This window comes from Phascolarctos cinereus, unplaced genomic scaffold, assembly GCF_003287225.1.
Source record: "Phascolarctos cinereus isolate Bilbo 61053 unplaced genomic scaffold, phaCin_HiC Scaffold_7;HRSCAF=346, whole genome shotgun sequence".
Lineage (NCBI taxonomy): Eukaryota > Metazoa > Chordata > Mammalia > Diprotodontia > Phascolarctidae > Phascolarctos > Phascolarctos cinereus.
The window spans coordinates 54491684-54507898 of record NW_027556180.1 but is presented as its reverse complement, the minus strand read 5'-3'; the positions used below and the strand labels follow the sequence as shown (position 1 = coordinate 54507898).

Here is a 16215-nt window from a genome sequence, read left to right as displayed (position 1 = left end):
AAGCTATGGGAATGGTAAAAATGCTGTTTAGAGGACGTGGCACTTGAGTCTGTCTTAAAAGAAGACAGGAACGGTAAGAGTCAATGGATGAAAGGAAGAGCCAGATATATTTCAAATACAGGGTTCTTTCTTTTCTATAATTACTTTTCAAAGTGCCAAAATCTTTGGATAGTGCCAAAATCTTTCATCTATATAACATATGAAGGAATGGGGACATGAATGGCCTGTGAGACTCCAAAAAACTTTCAGCAGCTTGGCCATGACTGCAGTCTAGGATTTTCTTTCCTGTCTTCTTGGATATCACTGTATACGGCTCTGGCTGCTCTTATCGTAACAAACAGAAGTAAAAGATTCACGCATTCTGTGTTTTCATCAGAGACAAGGAAAGGGAGATAATGGGTATCCTCCACTATCAGGTCCTATAGTATTTGGAAACCATGGCATAGGTGATATGTTGAAAGGGAAATCTAGGTAATGATTTGCATATTCACCTCAGAGACAAACATCCAATCCTTCATAACTTAATAAGACTGCCTAACAGTGAGGGTTTACTTGAAAGAATGTGACATTAAGATTTGCCAGTGACTAACTTGATATCAGGCCAAAACTTACTATCTCATAATTTCATACTCAGACATTCATCCCTATGCCAACAACTTGCTCTTCCTTATCATACAGATGATAAACAGGTACATCAGTCTAACAAAGTTTATGAGAATACCCCAAACCTGCCACTACACCACAACAGGGAGCTGGCGGGGCACAGGAAAGGTGAGTATCACTGTTTACCAGAATAGGAGGAAGGATACCCTGCCACACTGCCCTTGCACCTACCTGTTGGTACAACAGACACTAGACTCTTGATCTCACTCTACTTTTAATGATATTCACTGTATGTACTTACACTGTGATATATAAGCAATTGGCAGTAGTAGCTTTCTATTGTGTCCATCCTAAGAAACAACACTGATCAGCTAATAAATATTTTAATACATAAAAAAAAATTAAAAATAAAAGGATTTGTTCTGTAAAACCTGGACTCAGTCAAAAGGCCACACCTAGGACCTAGAAGGCTACATGTGGTCTCAAGGCTGCAGGTTCCCCATTCCTGATCAGCCCATTACACAACAGTACTGACTAAACCTCAGGGAAATAACTCTTATGTGGCAGATGATGGAGAGACCCTTCCAGGGCATGACTGAGACAAGTAATGTATCTACTATTCTCCCAAGTTTGACACTTATACTCTAGTATACAATAAAAACCACCTAGTGAATATTTAATAAGGGAACTGGAAAACAAAACTTTTGTAGGACCCTGAAATTACTTATAATTGTGAATGTAATTTTCAGCAGACATGAAAATCAGCATTTGGTCATTTTAATACTGAAAACTTTAAGCTCCAAATCCAAACTATCAAATGCTTCCCCTTCCCCTAATGTAGGAGGAATGGTTTCAATTGTTTAATCTACTGACCATATATCTAAAACTCATCATAAAAGAAACTTTTTTTTGCCATTAAAAAAAATAGTGATGCCTTAAAACAAATAAACACACATTTATCTCACAGCATGCCCACACTCATGGAATCCTCCCTTATAACAAGAAAAAACAGTTCAGAAAAACCACACCACCAAGCAACGTTGTCTGTCAGGGCATTAAGTAGTGAATGTCTGTATTTCAGCATCTGCCTTTTCCCCCCTTCTTTGCCCCCACCAATCATCTGTCCTCTGAAACCAACACTGGTTTAACCAACTCTGAACTGGTCTGTTAAAGTGAACTTTTAAAAAGGAAGCTTAGGGGCAGCTAGATGGCACAGTAGCTAGAACACTGGCCCTGAAGTCAGGGAGACCTGAGTTAAAATATGGCCTCAGACACTTGACACTTAACTAGTTTTGTGACCCTGGGTATGCCACTGAACCCTGACTGCCTTCCCTCCCCCCAAAAAAGGTTGTATTTTTTTTTTAATCTTTCGATATAAGAAAAAAAAATAACAGGAATCTCACATGTGTAACTATCTCCAAGAGGTTTGCAGCATTATTATTAGGCATTATTTCATTAATATATATAAATATCTGAAGCAAATACTTTACTCAAATAATGTTTATTAAGTTCTTTCTATGTAATAAGCCATGCTAGAGTCACCCTAGGTAAATGAATGATGGAGCAAGAAGTGGAATTAGCCACTGGGAACTGACAAGAACTGAATTCTGTTCCATTTCTTTACCTTGTGAATTTTGGAGAAGAGAGAAGGGTGGGCATTGTTATGAAAGATTTTGCCTTTTTACCCATGTGAGAAAATATGATACAGTTTTGGTTTCGTTTTTTGATATACAATATGATAAATACTGACAGATGTCAAGATCTTAAAAAAATAAAAACAAAACAATCCACAAGCAGGGTAGCCTTCCTGAGAAGTTTATTTCAATCTACCTGTCTTTCTAATTCCTTTTTCAGTTGCTCTGACTTGCACAAAGTGCAGCGTTCAGAGCACTGGACTGGAATCCAGAGGCCAATGTGTAAACCCCAGCTCTGGAACAGAGATTATTCTCCTCATCATACAATGAGGAGGCAGGACTAGAGAGTCTCCAACGTCGTTTCTAAGCTCTAAATCTATGATCCAATGATACTACTGAGAGCAGAAAATGGAAATGGCCAGGGAAAGAGCAATTCAGTCAACTGGCTTTTCATCAATGAAAATACATAACTTCTTTTTTAACATCTAAATCCAAAGATTTAAAACATGTTCTGCATTTCTAAGATGACTAATGATGTTATTCTTTTCTTGGTAACTATTCACTTTCAGAGACAGAAAAATTATTTCAGTTATTAGCATAACATTCTGGGTGATGACCTATTTGCTAATCAGGAAATACGAGGATGAAGACATACAACAGGCTCTCGTATTAACCAAACACACTTATGCCCTCTTGTCTTTGACCATAAAGAAGCCCACGTACAAAGGAAATTCTGAGTACAATCACCCAGGTATGTTGTGGCACATTTTGCTTAAAAGATTTTAAAGGACTGATGATTCCAAATGGAACATGATTCTTGGGTTGGTAGGCACTAAAGAGACATAAGGTAATACTGGAAGATAAGAAAGCAAAAAGAAAGTACTTTCAACAAAAAACTAAAAAATTAAACAAACTGATAAATAAGCCCTCTCCCTCCCCACTCCCCCCCCCTAAAAAAAGGCCTTACCCTGGAACCCAGCCAGTGGCTTCTGTCACATGTGTCTGCGTGACCATTGCTGGTGCAGGGCTATAAGGATTCCCGATCAGAACACTCCCAGAACTGGCTAGTCTTTGCGGTGTGCTTATAATCTGTAAATGTTAAAGAAGAACAGGAAAGATTCTTAAATACATAAAATGGTCTGAACAAAACCATGTCACTAAGGCGCATTAATATTAAAACACATAATAAATTCAACACAGGCTTGGAATCATGTTGACATAAACAGAACACTTAACCTGGGCCAAAATGCAAGTTTAAACAAGTCTACAATTTTGGAGGATTAAATCAGAAATATGAAAACCTTTCATTTGGTAATTGTGAAATCTGACTGTTGCACAAGTTGATTCACCAAAGCTAGTTTATATAATATTAGAGCTTCACATATATGTTTGGTGCTTTAAAAAAAAAAATTCAACATGAAAATATTAGAAAAGTTTTGTAAAAACTGGTCAGAGCCAAGCGATAAGAGACGAGGAAAATTAACATAAAATCAAAATTTAAAGCACAGTATAAAACTAGTAAAACTGAAATGAGAAAAAAATTCAGAAATTTCAAATTAATTCTTAATCATGAGTAAGTAGTAGCAGATGTCTAGGTACCTGAGTTCTATGTGAACCCTATTCCTTAGTCCTCAAGTAACAAATCTTCCTCATTTGGCTATTTTATTTTCTATAATAGTCTGAATTTCCTTCTTTTGGCTTTCTTTTACCAATTAGTATTCCTCTACTAGCTTTTTAAACCCTCCACACTTTTATTCCATCTGCTTTAGCAAATCAAATCTGTTTATTATTCCCATGTATGAATCTTCATTCCTGTTTTCCATTTTCCACAAAGGTGGTAATTTCTTTTAATTTTTCACAAATCTTCTAATTCTTCACCCACATTGTACTCACAATCAATCTCTTCATCAAGATTTTCTACATTACTAATCTCTTTATGCAAATAATCTAAACATATAGGCAGAATGATATATTGTAAGAAAGAAAACTGATTGGAATTAGGAACCCTGGCTTTAAGCTCCCACTGTCACTCTGACTCTACTAGCAGGGTGACTTTAGATGGGTCACTTAATCTTTCTGGGCTGCTTCCTCATTTTAAAACATGAATAATGATGAGTGCACTGTCTACCTCTCAGTGGTGGTCTATGCAAGTGCTTTGTAAATCATAAAGCAGCATAAAAATTTCCGTTGTAACAGTTAACATGAGCTACCTTGCTTCCTCTAACCATTCAAACACTTTTTTTTAAAAGATTGAGTGTTTAGGTGGCTCAGGGCTACAAAGTAATCATGAAGGGACATTTGTTGGAGAGGCATTATTTTGATGCAGTAGAAAGAACGTTGTATTAGGATCAGAAAACACGGGACTGAGCAAGGTTCAACTCTTCCAATTTTGAACCCCATGAATTTGGAGCAAATCATAATCTCTCTGTGCTTCATTCTCTCCCTCTGCAAAGTGAGGTTAACACCATCCCCCGGAGCTGTTGTGAGGACCAAATAAGACAATGATACTATCTTACTGATACAGTACTCTTCCAACATGGGTAATACAAGTGCTCCCATTTTACAGATTATGAAAGTTGCCTGCCAGAGACATGAAGTAAGTGATTCAGAGCTGCCATGGAGCAAAGCTAGGACTGGACTCATCAACATTCACTGGCATGTAAAAAAAATTCTTAGCATCTTTTTGCTCCTCTACACAGACACATACAGACACACACAGACACACATGCATATACATACATATAAGCTGGGAGAAATCACAGCTATATTGATTTCAAAAGGAAAAGTGAACTTGGTAAGTTGGGTTTTTTTTTTAAATCTCTAGAACACTGAAATGAGAGGAGGAAAAGAAGCTAGAGATTCTTTAATTACAGAAGACAATGTTGTTGTATTAACTACATTCAATGGCCAATTCATGACTGACTCATGGAAACTGTTGCTATATAACTACCAGTGCTTACTCACTGGCCACTTCAATATATAAAATTAAAGCAGACTCTATAAAGCAATAATAATTATCACAGCTAACATTTACATGATGTATTTTAAGTGTTTTAAGAGAACTGCTCTTTTTGATTTGATCTTCACAACAATCCTGAGAGGAAAGTGCTAATTTTGGGACCTCAAGGTGGTAGATGCACAGGACAGAGCTCCAGACCTAGAGGCAGGGAGACCTGAGTTCAAATGCAGCCTCAGATACGAGCTGTTTGACTCTGAGCAAGTCACTGCACCCTGTTTGCCTCACCTTCCTCATCTGTAAAACGAGCTGAAGAAGGAAATGGCAAACCACTCTAGTATCTCTGGCAAGGAAACCCCAAATGGGGTCACAAAGTGAAATACGACTGGACAACAACAAAAGTGCTAGTCTTATCCCCATTTTACAGACAAAGAAACTGAGGCTGACTTTCCAGATCATAAAACTAGTAAATGTTTGAGGCAGAATTCAAACTTAGATCTTCCAAACTCCACTATGCTATGGCAGCTACATGGATAGGATAGTGGATACAGGGGTGGAACTTGCAAATCAGGAAAACCCAGTTCAAATCCTCCTAACTACTTATCTGTCTTAGTTTCCTCATCTGTAAAATTAGTATAACAACAGTATCTACCTCACAAAATTGTTGCTAGGATCAAATGAATTAGCATACATAAAATGTTTCCAAACTAGCATTTTGTCAATGCTAGCCATTATTATTATAGAAATATAAAGTATTATTATTGCAATTGCTGTTTAATTTAACAACCATTTAGCCTTCCTAATTGTTCTCTTCCACTGACCTTAGTCCTTCCCCAGGAACAGAACTATCAGCAACCCAGGAGAACAGAGTATTCAAAGAGTTAACTCAATAGAAGAGGGCTGGAGACAAAGAGCATGGGCCCCTTGCTGTGAGCCAGACTTTTGTGCACTAATGCCCATCGTAACTGCCCTAGGGTGGGAGAGAACGCAGAGCAGGAAAGGCGGTGTAGAGCAGGGCAGGCCGGAAGAAAAACTTCATGGGCATTTCATCATCTTTCATACACCTTTTTTCTGTTTTCAGCTCCTTAAGTGGTTTCCTGCACCGGAGTCCTCTTTCACTTAAAACAGCAGGTGGTGGATAAGCAGTGACCTCTAAGGCCTGGGACATCATGCAGATACTGAAGTGGTTAAGTCACTGATTCGCAGTTCTCCCAGGGGAATGTGAAAACTGCTCAGTATCTGTCAAGACACTGGAGGATATGGAGCTCAGACTATTCCAATAAGAAAAGTACTAATGTGGGGAAAAAAACCTTTTATTTTTGTGGGGTCTCTTTGGGAGAAACCTCTCAGCAATTGCGTGTTTGTAGATACATTTTACCTAAAATAGTAGAGAGAGCCTTTGGAATAAAATACAAATGCCTAATCCTGACTCTGGAAGTTCTTCCCAGCTAGCTCCAGCCTGTATCTTTCCATTGGTATTTTATGTAACTCCCTTTCAAACACACCACTTTCAAGACGAAGTGAAACACTTGCTGTTCCTTTAAGCCAGCACCCCCTCTTCCACTCCAGCAGCTTTGTAGAGGTGCTCTACCTGCCTGCAAGGTGTTCACTCCTCATCTCTGTCTCTTAGACACAAAATTTCCTTTCAAGGCCTAACTCAGGCGCCACCTCCAGCCGGAAGCTCTTCTTGGCTCCTCTAGCTGCTACTAACTTCTTCCTCCTCAAACTATCTTCTGTTTATTTACTTGTCTGTCTGTATCTCCCAGTAAAACGTGAACTCCCTGAAGAAGGGCTGTTCTCATCTCTGCTTTTGTGTTCCCAGAGCCCACCAGAATGACAACTGTTTCATTCACTGCAAATGACAATTGCTATACAAGTATACAGGCGTTTTCAAGATCTGAAACAAGCATCACATGTACACACACAGCTTTAATAAAAATATGTAATGAAACAAGATACATATTAAAACAAAATCCATATGGAATACAAGTGCCTATCAGAGAAGTTACTTATGACAGCTCTTACAAAAGAGACGAGGAGGGGAGGAGGGAAGGAGGGAAGAAGGGAAGGAGGGAAGGAAGAAAGGGAGGGAGGGAGGAAGGAGGCAGCCAGGCACTATGTTAAGATTTTGTAAATTTGATCTCATTTGACCCTCACAATAAACATTTTGGGAGGTAGGTATATGTTCCCTATTTTACAGTTGAGGTAACTAAGGAAGATAGAGGTGAAATGACTTGCCCATGGACACACGGCTATTAAGTATCTCAGGCCATTATTTGATCTGGGTCTTCCTGACTTCTAGGTCCAGTGCTCTACCTACTGTGCCACCCAGTTGAGATACACACTTATCAAAATACAGTGAAAATGATGATAAATGATTTACCTCTCTAAGCGATCTCTGACTGTTTTGCAACTACATCCTGTTACTTTATAAGCTCTGAAAGTTCCTTTAGCAGAATCATGAGGGGCCAGACACATAAGCATTTTGGAGTCGTTCAGCCGAGAATAACTAAGAATATTATTCTATTCCACGTTACCAGGAAAGAGAATTAAGTAAACTTTTATCCATTCAAAGAACATTTAAAAGTGTTAGTCATCTTCTGTCAGTCAATCACTAGATAAATAAGGGGCAGAGAATCAATCCACACTCTTATGCATCTCAGCCTCAGAGGCTGCGTTGAGTGCACAATCATCTGCAAACAAAAAGTTGAGCCCAACTTTTTGAGCTCTCCCTCCAGTTTAGTCTTGGTTTGTAGCCTTTTCAAGTTAAATAATTTACTGTCAACATGTAGCTGACTTTGATGCCATTTTCATCCTCACTGAAAGTGTCCCACAATATCACTGAAAACATCTTGCTAACACACACAGGAGCAAGCACACAGCCCTGCTTCACTCCACTGGTGACTGGGAAAGCATGAGAACATTGTCTATTATCCAGAACCCAGACAAGCATGCCATCATTAAAATGACATACAATCCTGATGAACTTTTCCAGGTAACCATGATCTTCCACAAGCCCTCATGACTGACAGTATCAAAGGCCTTGGTCAGGTTGATGAATGTTGTGTACACACCCCTGTTCTGTTTGTGGCAGGTCTCCCAGAGTTGCAAACACCATATTGACTGTTCCTCTGCTCTACACTGGCTCTCGGGTAGATGACCATCTACCAGGCTAAGGATTAGACTATTAAGGAAGACTCTGGCAAGAATCTTGCCAGCAATGATTAGGAGAGAAACTGCCCTGTCAGAAGACAATTCATTTCCTTTTTCTTTATAGAGATGGAGGCATCTTTGAACTCCAGCAGAGGTGAGGAACCTGCAGCCTCGAGGCCATAAGTCCTCAAGTGGGGCCCTCTGACTGAATCCAAACTTCACAGAACAAATTCCCTTAAAGGATTTATTCTGTAAAACTTGGACTCGGTCAAAAGGCCCCACTCAAGGACCTAGAAAGCCACATGAGGCCTCGAGGTCACAGGTTTCCCACCACTATTAGGGGATAACCTCCTCTTGCCATATAACCTAGAATATTTCAGTCAGTTTTCACGTGAGTAGTGAACTCCCTGTTTTGTAAATCTCAGCTGGAACAGAATCAGCACCAGGTGCTTTGCTACAGGAGAGGAGCCTAATGCCATTCAAAACTTCTCGTTCAGTTGGACATTCAGCTTCAACACCAAGAAAACAGAAGTCCTCCACCAGCCAGCACCATACCTTCTATACGTGAAGTCATTAGTCACAGAGAAATTTTGTACACTAAGGATAAATTTATTTACCTTGACAGTATACGTTCCAGGAATGACCACACAGATGACAAGGTTGATGCACACATTGCCAGTGCTAGCTCAGCATTTGGGAGCCTCTGAATAAAAAGTGCAGGAGAAAAGAAGTAGGCTGCTTACCAAATTGAAGGTCTACAGAGCCACTGTGCTGACTTCACTCTTGTATGCCTATGAAACCTGGACACGTAACCCAAATGCCAAATCCACATTTACCTAACAAATTATTTTATGGAAAACTCACGTAAGGCCAGTGCTCACACAGTGGTCAGATGAAACAGTAAATGGATCCTCTCAAGGTCTCTCCCAGGAAACACTAGCACTGGACAGCCCAGCATTGCATGTCCACATCAAAGAAGATGCTGTATTCCATAAGCAAAGCAGAATAGTAGTAGCACAAAGGAAACTGAGCTACACAAATCTAGAGATATCTCTACTGCAAATGTTCTAATATGAACTACTTGTGCCTGCTCTGCAGTAGAGCCTTCTGAACTCTTACTGGACGATCAGCCACAGCTGAATACACTTTACCTTGACCCCAACATCATGATGTCATCGGTTCTCTTTGAAAACAAAGGACAAACAACAGTCAATAAACATTTATTACACATCTATTATGTGCTAGACACTGTACTAAGCACAAGGGACACAAAGGAAAGGAAAAGACAGTTCCTGCCCTCCAGGAGCTCACAATCTAATGGAGAAAGAAAACATGAAAGCAAAAATGTACAAACAAGATATATGCAAGATAATTATAATATATAATTATATTACATAATGTAACATATACAAGATAATAGAGGGCAGGCATTAGCATGAAGGGGCAACAGGGAAGGCTTCATGCAGAAGATGAGATTTTAGCTGGGACGTGAAGGAGAATATTCCTGGCAAGGAGTACAGCCAGTGAAAATTCCCACACTCTCGAGATCATACTGGATATGAACGGTACCATACCATGCTACGGATATGCAACAGAGCAACTGCCATCTATCACACCTTAAAGGTATTTTATAGGAAGGAATAAAAAACTTTTTAAAGAGAAGACATGACTTTCTGAATTTTTAAAAAAGGGTTTAGTTCACCACTGGTTTGTTAGAAATTATCGCACATACCCAAAAATTAAGAAAACAGTTACAGTATTTTAATGCATAATTCCTACTTCCCATCACTACTCACACTGAAAAGTTCTGCAATACAAGTGACCTTTCTTATGACTTCTCTGGAGCTAGGCTTCAGGTCTACTTAGTCTCAGAGTCTATGTAATTCACAGGCCACAAGGAACCTCCAATCACTGATAATCCTAAATATTCCTCTTCTCTCTCTTAAAATTCAACGTATATCTTGTATAGCACTACTAAGGAGTTCGTATCTGTGTGCCCACATCCTATGAAAGAATGGTAACAGCAGGCAAGCAAGCTAATCTGCTTCATTTAAAAAGATCTGTCTTTCATTTTTAAATACAGAAAAAAACACGGGGAAGAGTTTGTCTGGGAAGAGTTTGTTGAAACTAGCCGTTTCACTGATGTAGTCACCCCTTTAATCTTGCCCATTTCTCAGACAGCTATCACCAAATCACAATACCCTATTAGAATATGCAATGTACTTATATATGACAGTTTATGTACTTATATGTGACAGTTTTTGTTAAAAGAAGGAAAATTTACCAGTTGCACACCTGTTAGGGGTTTTCATGGTTGTATCACTTCAGTTAAAAATACCTTCAGAGAACTTTTTGTTTACAAAGTAGTCTCTGGATCTTGGTTCAATGGACTCTGGCCACATAAACAAAAATAAAAGGGGAAGAAATTATAATCTATTAACCACTACACAACTCCTGGTAGTATGGAATCATACTGTTATTAGTTCTTATCTCTGGGTTGTTGGATTTTTTCCCCCATTTTCTTCTATTCTTTTCCCCACCAATGTTAGATTTGTCAGCTATGATTTCTCACTGTTAATAATACTATAGTGCTATGTGCCAGGCATTGTATTAAGTGCTTTACATTTACTGTCTCATTTGCTCCTCACAACAACCCTCTTATAGATGGGGAAACTGACGCAAATATATCTATTTTTTAAAGTGACTTGCTCAGAGTTATACAGCTATTAAGAGTGTGAGGCCACATTCCTGACTCCAGGCCCAATGCTCTACCCACTGCGCCATCTAGCTGTTCCCCAGGCACCACTATGCCTACCTCTATGTGTCTGCCCTTTCCAAGAAGCTTTTAAACTTCCAGATGCTGGAACATTAATCAGTATATAAAGGAAGAGTCAATGAACAGTCCCTAGAGTCTGAGGACTTTTTCTTTTTTTTTGGCTAGGCAATGGAGTTAAGTGACTTGCCCAGGGTCACACAGTTAGTAAGTGTCAAGTGTGTGAGGCCGCATTTGAACTCAGGTCTTCCTGACTCCAGCGCCAATACTCTATCCACTGCACCATCTAAATGCCTCCAAGTCTGAGGACTTCTTAAGGCAGGCCTCAAATTTTTTGTTATGAGCAACTATTGTATTCCTCACCTGAAACCTTAGTACCATCAGAGAAAAAATGGTAAATATGTGTGTTGGGGTCAGGAAATCCCATTTAAATCACTGAGACAGATCCAGAATTTAAAAAGCGCTAATCAAACAAGCATTTATTAAGCAGCACTATGTGACAGGTACTGTGCTAGGCACTGGGGACAACAGTGACAAAGACCTAAGTCCCTCCCCTCAAAAAAAGCTTATTATGGGAGACAACATGTACATATACAGCTATGTTAAAAACACATACAAAAATGCTAGGTAGTTTTTTGAGGGGGGAAGGTACTAACCAGCTGTTACGGGGATGGGGTTGAAGGGAGAAGATGGGTCAGAAAGGCTTCACAGAAGGTGGGCCTTGAGTTGAGTCTTGAAGTAAACTGGGACTCTAAGAGGTAGGCTGAGAAGGTACATTCTAGGTACCACAGGGCAGCCAGTGCTAAGTATCATGAGGTGAGAGATGGAGTTTCCTGTATGAGTACAAGGGAGAAGGCCATTTGGCTGAACTATAGTGTGTGAAAGGAAATATGTAAAATGATGTGAGAAGTATGTTAGGGCCAGCTTGTAAATGGCTTGAAATGTCATGTAGGGGAGGCATAAGATCAGACCTGAGCATTAGGAAAATCACTTTGGCAGCTAGGAGGAGGATGGATTAGCATGGGGAGAGACTTGAGGCAAGAACGATAAGGAGGCCAGAAGTAAGATGACGAGGGCCTGCACTAGGGGTAGTACTTTCTTTCTTTGCCGGAAGGGAATCACTAAAGTACTAGTTAGTGAGCCACAGAGAAGGTAGGGTGGCAGCACTAAGTTCACAACGGTACCAGGTTTTGTCCATTACTGATCAACTGCTGCAAAATTACAAAAGACTACATTTCTTATGTTTTAGAAAAACCAATATATTTAGTTAAAATAATTCCCTCTTCATTTTTATACATATTTATTTATACAAACACACTTATGAGCTCACTTTGTCATTCATTTAAATGCAAAAACACTAACATTAGGAATCTCTCAATCTATGAAATTTTCTTTTTTTTCTTTCAGATTAGATTCTATCACACTATTCCTTTAAGTTCAAATTTCAGCACAATGGACTACCAGGAAGACGTTAATTAGAAAAGAAAAACCAAACAGAAACACCCATTCCAAGCATGTTTGAGATTCACTTTATAACTAATTTACATGGACACATTTCTACTTTTCAAAGTAGATGACAGTTGGTCAGGACAAGCAAAATGAGTGGTCTTTACTTCAAATCTCAGAGAACATATAACATAAAACATACAGTTAACCAAAATATAATAACCTGAATGCTGTGATAAGAGATCGGCTGACTGAATGAAAAAGTATTTAATAAGTATTTACTCTATGTGCCAAGCACTTGTGCTAAGTATTGAACTGTATGAGACTGCATGAGCTCCCTAACTCTTAGGTACTACTGCCATCTACAGTAAGAAAAGAACTTTGCTTTCAGGAGTAAAAACACTGATCATGCAAGGATTGCAAGGTGTTTCTATTTGATTTATACCTGAAACCTCTTCTACCATTTCTCCATCAATCAAAAAGTGAATTCAAGTCAAGTCATCAAGTGTTTATTAAGTCCCTGTCATGTACCAGCCACTGTGCTAAGTGCTAGTGATGCAAAGAAAGGAACAGTTCCTGCTCTCAAGAAGCTCATACTCTAATGGTGGAAACAGTATACAAACAACTATGTAAAAACAAGGAATCGGGGCAGCTAGGTGGCGCAGTGGATAGAGCACCGGCCCTGAAGTCAGGAGGACCTGAGTTCAAATCTGTCCTCAGACCAAACACTTGACACTTACTAGCTGTGTGACCCTGGCCAAGTCACTTAACCCCAACTGCCTTTTAAAAACAAAACAAAACAAGGAATACACAGGCTAAGCAGGAGGTAATCTCCGAGGGAAGGCACTGGAATTAAAGAGGGATGGGATTTTAGCTGAGACTTGAAGGAAGCCAGGGAAGGCAGAGGCAGAGACAAGAACACAAAGAATTCCTGGGGGAGCCAGTCAGTGTAAATGTTTCAGATGATGGAGTAATTTTTAATGTAAGTAACATCAAGGAGACTGGTGTCACTGGATCAGAGAGTACTTGGAAGGGAGCAAGATATAAAAACAATGTATAGATAGGAAGGCACCAGGTGATGAAAGGCTTTAAAAGCCAGAGGATTTTCATAAGGGTCACCTGTTGAACTCCCTAACAACCCATTACAAAATACTTCTGTCCACTGTATCAGAGAATTTTGACATCTTTGTTCAGGGAGAAAGGAAGGAAATTGCCTTTCATAAGTATCTTAAACACAAGGGGGAAAAGCCAAATTGTCTAGAAAAGAAAGGGTCTAGGGAGAGCCAGATCAAGGAGCCAAAGAGTTGTTAGTCTGAGCAGAATTTCAGAAGGGAAGACTTTGACTCTTACTAATTTTGGAGCTACACCAGCCTCCTAAGGGAAGACAGTCTGTAGTCCATCTTGTGAAAAACCCTCCACATTTTGCTATGGTCTTTCTTAATTTTCCTTGCTAATTCTGTTTTATGGACAATATATCTTTCTATGTATGTATCCTGATGAAAGAAAAAAGAAAACAAGCATTTATTAAGTGCCTACTATGTGCCATGCATTTTACTAAGGACATTATAAAAATTATATTACATTATAAAAATTATCTCATATAATCCTCACAACAGCCCTGTGAGGTAAGAGCTATTATTATCCTCATTTTACAACTGAGGAAACTAAGACAGACAGCAGTTAAATGAATTGCTCAGAATCACACAGCTATAAAGGTGGGAAACGAACTCAGGTCTTCCTGACTCCAGGTCAATGCTCTATCCACTATACCACCTAGCAGATACAGCAGATCAACAATAGCGTTCCCAAACTATAGTTTGTTCAGTAGTCTGAAGAGTATTTTTTCTAGACCAGAGATTATTAACCTGGAGTCTGTGAACTTGTTTTTGTTTTTTATATTTTGATAACAGTATTTCAATATAATTGGTTCCCATGGCAATTTTATTTTTTTATATTTTGATAACAAGTATTTCAATATAATTGGTTCCCATGGCAATTTTATTTATTTTGTATTATGCACTTTAAAACATTATTCTGAAGTAATGGGGTGTCTGGTGTACGTGCAAAGCACTCTGGATGGCACTACTCTATATGGAAACACAAGGGCGTCTGCTTCTGAGAGAAGTATGGTGTTGATCAAGGAAAGTGCTTTGGAAAGACTTTGGAACACACAAAGACATTTTGTAATTCATTCTGGTTGGCTAACTGCATGGTGAGTGAGGGGAGGTTTTCTGATTGTGTGCAGAGGCATTCAAAAAGATCTGATCCATCAACCCCATCACTCTTGGGGAATCTTGGACTCTGCATTCAGGATGTTCAGTGGGAGACCATGCTGGAAGGGGAAAAGTCTTGGGGCTTTCTTCATCTGAGGCTGCTGTGGACAAACCCCCACATGTAGTGAGTACATTCTGCCCACTGTCCCATAACCAGGCTGGCTGAGTCACCCCCTCAGTGTGCTAGGGCACTCTGAGGAGAGGCTATATTCTCCTCCATGGTTAAGGAGATAGTGACTAGTGTCCTGGTTCTATTTAACATCAACTGGCTTTCACAAAGGGATAGGAACTTCAAAAGTGCTAGCAATAACTAGCATACAAACATTTTCCCCAACACCTTGAGGCGTACTTTCTTCTACACCACCTTGATCTCTTGCAGGAAGTAGGCTAATAACTTACTTCAGATCTTTCATAACATTGGTTCCACCAAATTTATGTCCAGATACAACATGACTGCTAGATGTATGGACGTCTCAGTTACCACTAGCCTAGGTCTCAAACGTCATTTCTGAAGGTCATTTTTTGCTCTTTGGAGCATCAAAGCTAGACGCAAACCTGTGAACTCTGGAATGCAGAATGCCAAGGGATGCTCTGGACCTAGATGCTTCTTAAGGTTCTCCATTCCCTATCACTTGTCCTGTCTCTAAGGCCTGCAGACACCTAGCAACTGTCATCTGACCTACTGATATAACCCAAAGACCCTGAGACCTTGACATCTACTCCACTGATACACCCTCAGAACTGTACCAATTACAATGGCAGCTGGCAGGGACTGTCTTACTTTTTCTGTTTGTATCCCCAGTACTTCACGCATACACAGTAAGTACGTAGCAAATGCTTCCCCCCTCCCCATTCATTCATTCATCCAAAAATATTTAAAAAACAGCATCATTATCTAGTGCTTAAGTCAAAACAGAATAGAATGTGTAGGTGAAGTTATCATCTCTGCCAGTGAATGGGTAAACCTATTAGTCACATGTAGATGTCCCTCATCTCTGCTTCCTTCTAACACTTACTTAAAGTTTTTCCAACATATTTACTTACCTAAACTCACATTTAAACACTTCTATAAATGTTAAGTAGTAAAACTTATACCACCTCCCAAACAGGGTTGTTTCAAGGATCAAACGAGAGGTGTGCAAAGCATTCTGTACACATTAAAGCACTATGGCTGCCATTTTTATTATCTCATCTTTTACATATACTCACATATATTCATCCTTATCCACACATAATCAATATGGTCAAGAGTAGGAAAATGATTAACAATGTTTTTTTCAGAGTTCCATCTCAGAGTAATCTTCCAAAGGCCTGCAGACAGTCTAGCAGACAGTTTTAGCAATAAATCTTAATTGCTGTACCATTTAAAATGCAGAG

General features: G+C 39.3%; 1 protein-coding gene across 18 annotated transcripts in view; it reads right to left on the bottom strand.

Annotated features, from left to right (window-relative positions):
• The window catches only part of TFDP2 (transcription factor Dp-2), a 173859-nt gene that overhangs the window by 45768 nt on the left and 111876 nt on the right, over positions 1 to 16215 (bottom strand). For 15 of the 18 annotated variants that reach the window (XM_020971002.2, XM_020971003.2, XM_078147530.1 and 12 more), the window contains one exon: positions 3205 to 3326. In XM_020971002.2, coding sequence (XP_020826661.1) covers positions 3205 to 3326 — 122 coding nt within the window. Of the gene's footprint in view, positions 1 to 3204; positions 3327 to 6014; positions 6098 to 8963; positions 8987 to 10641; positions 10722 to 16215 lie in introns of those variants that run through there. The other 3 variants (XM_078147541.1, XM_078147542.1, XM_078147540.1) reach the window with 3 other exon arrangements.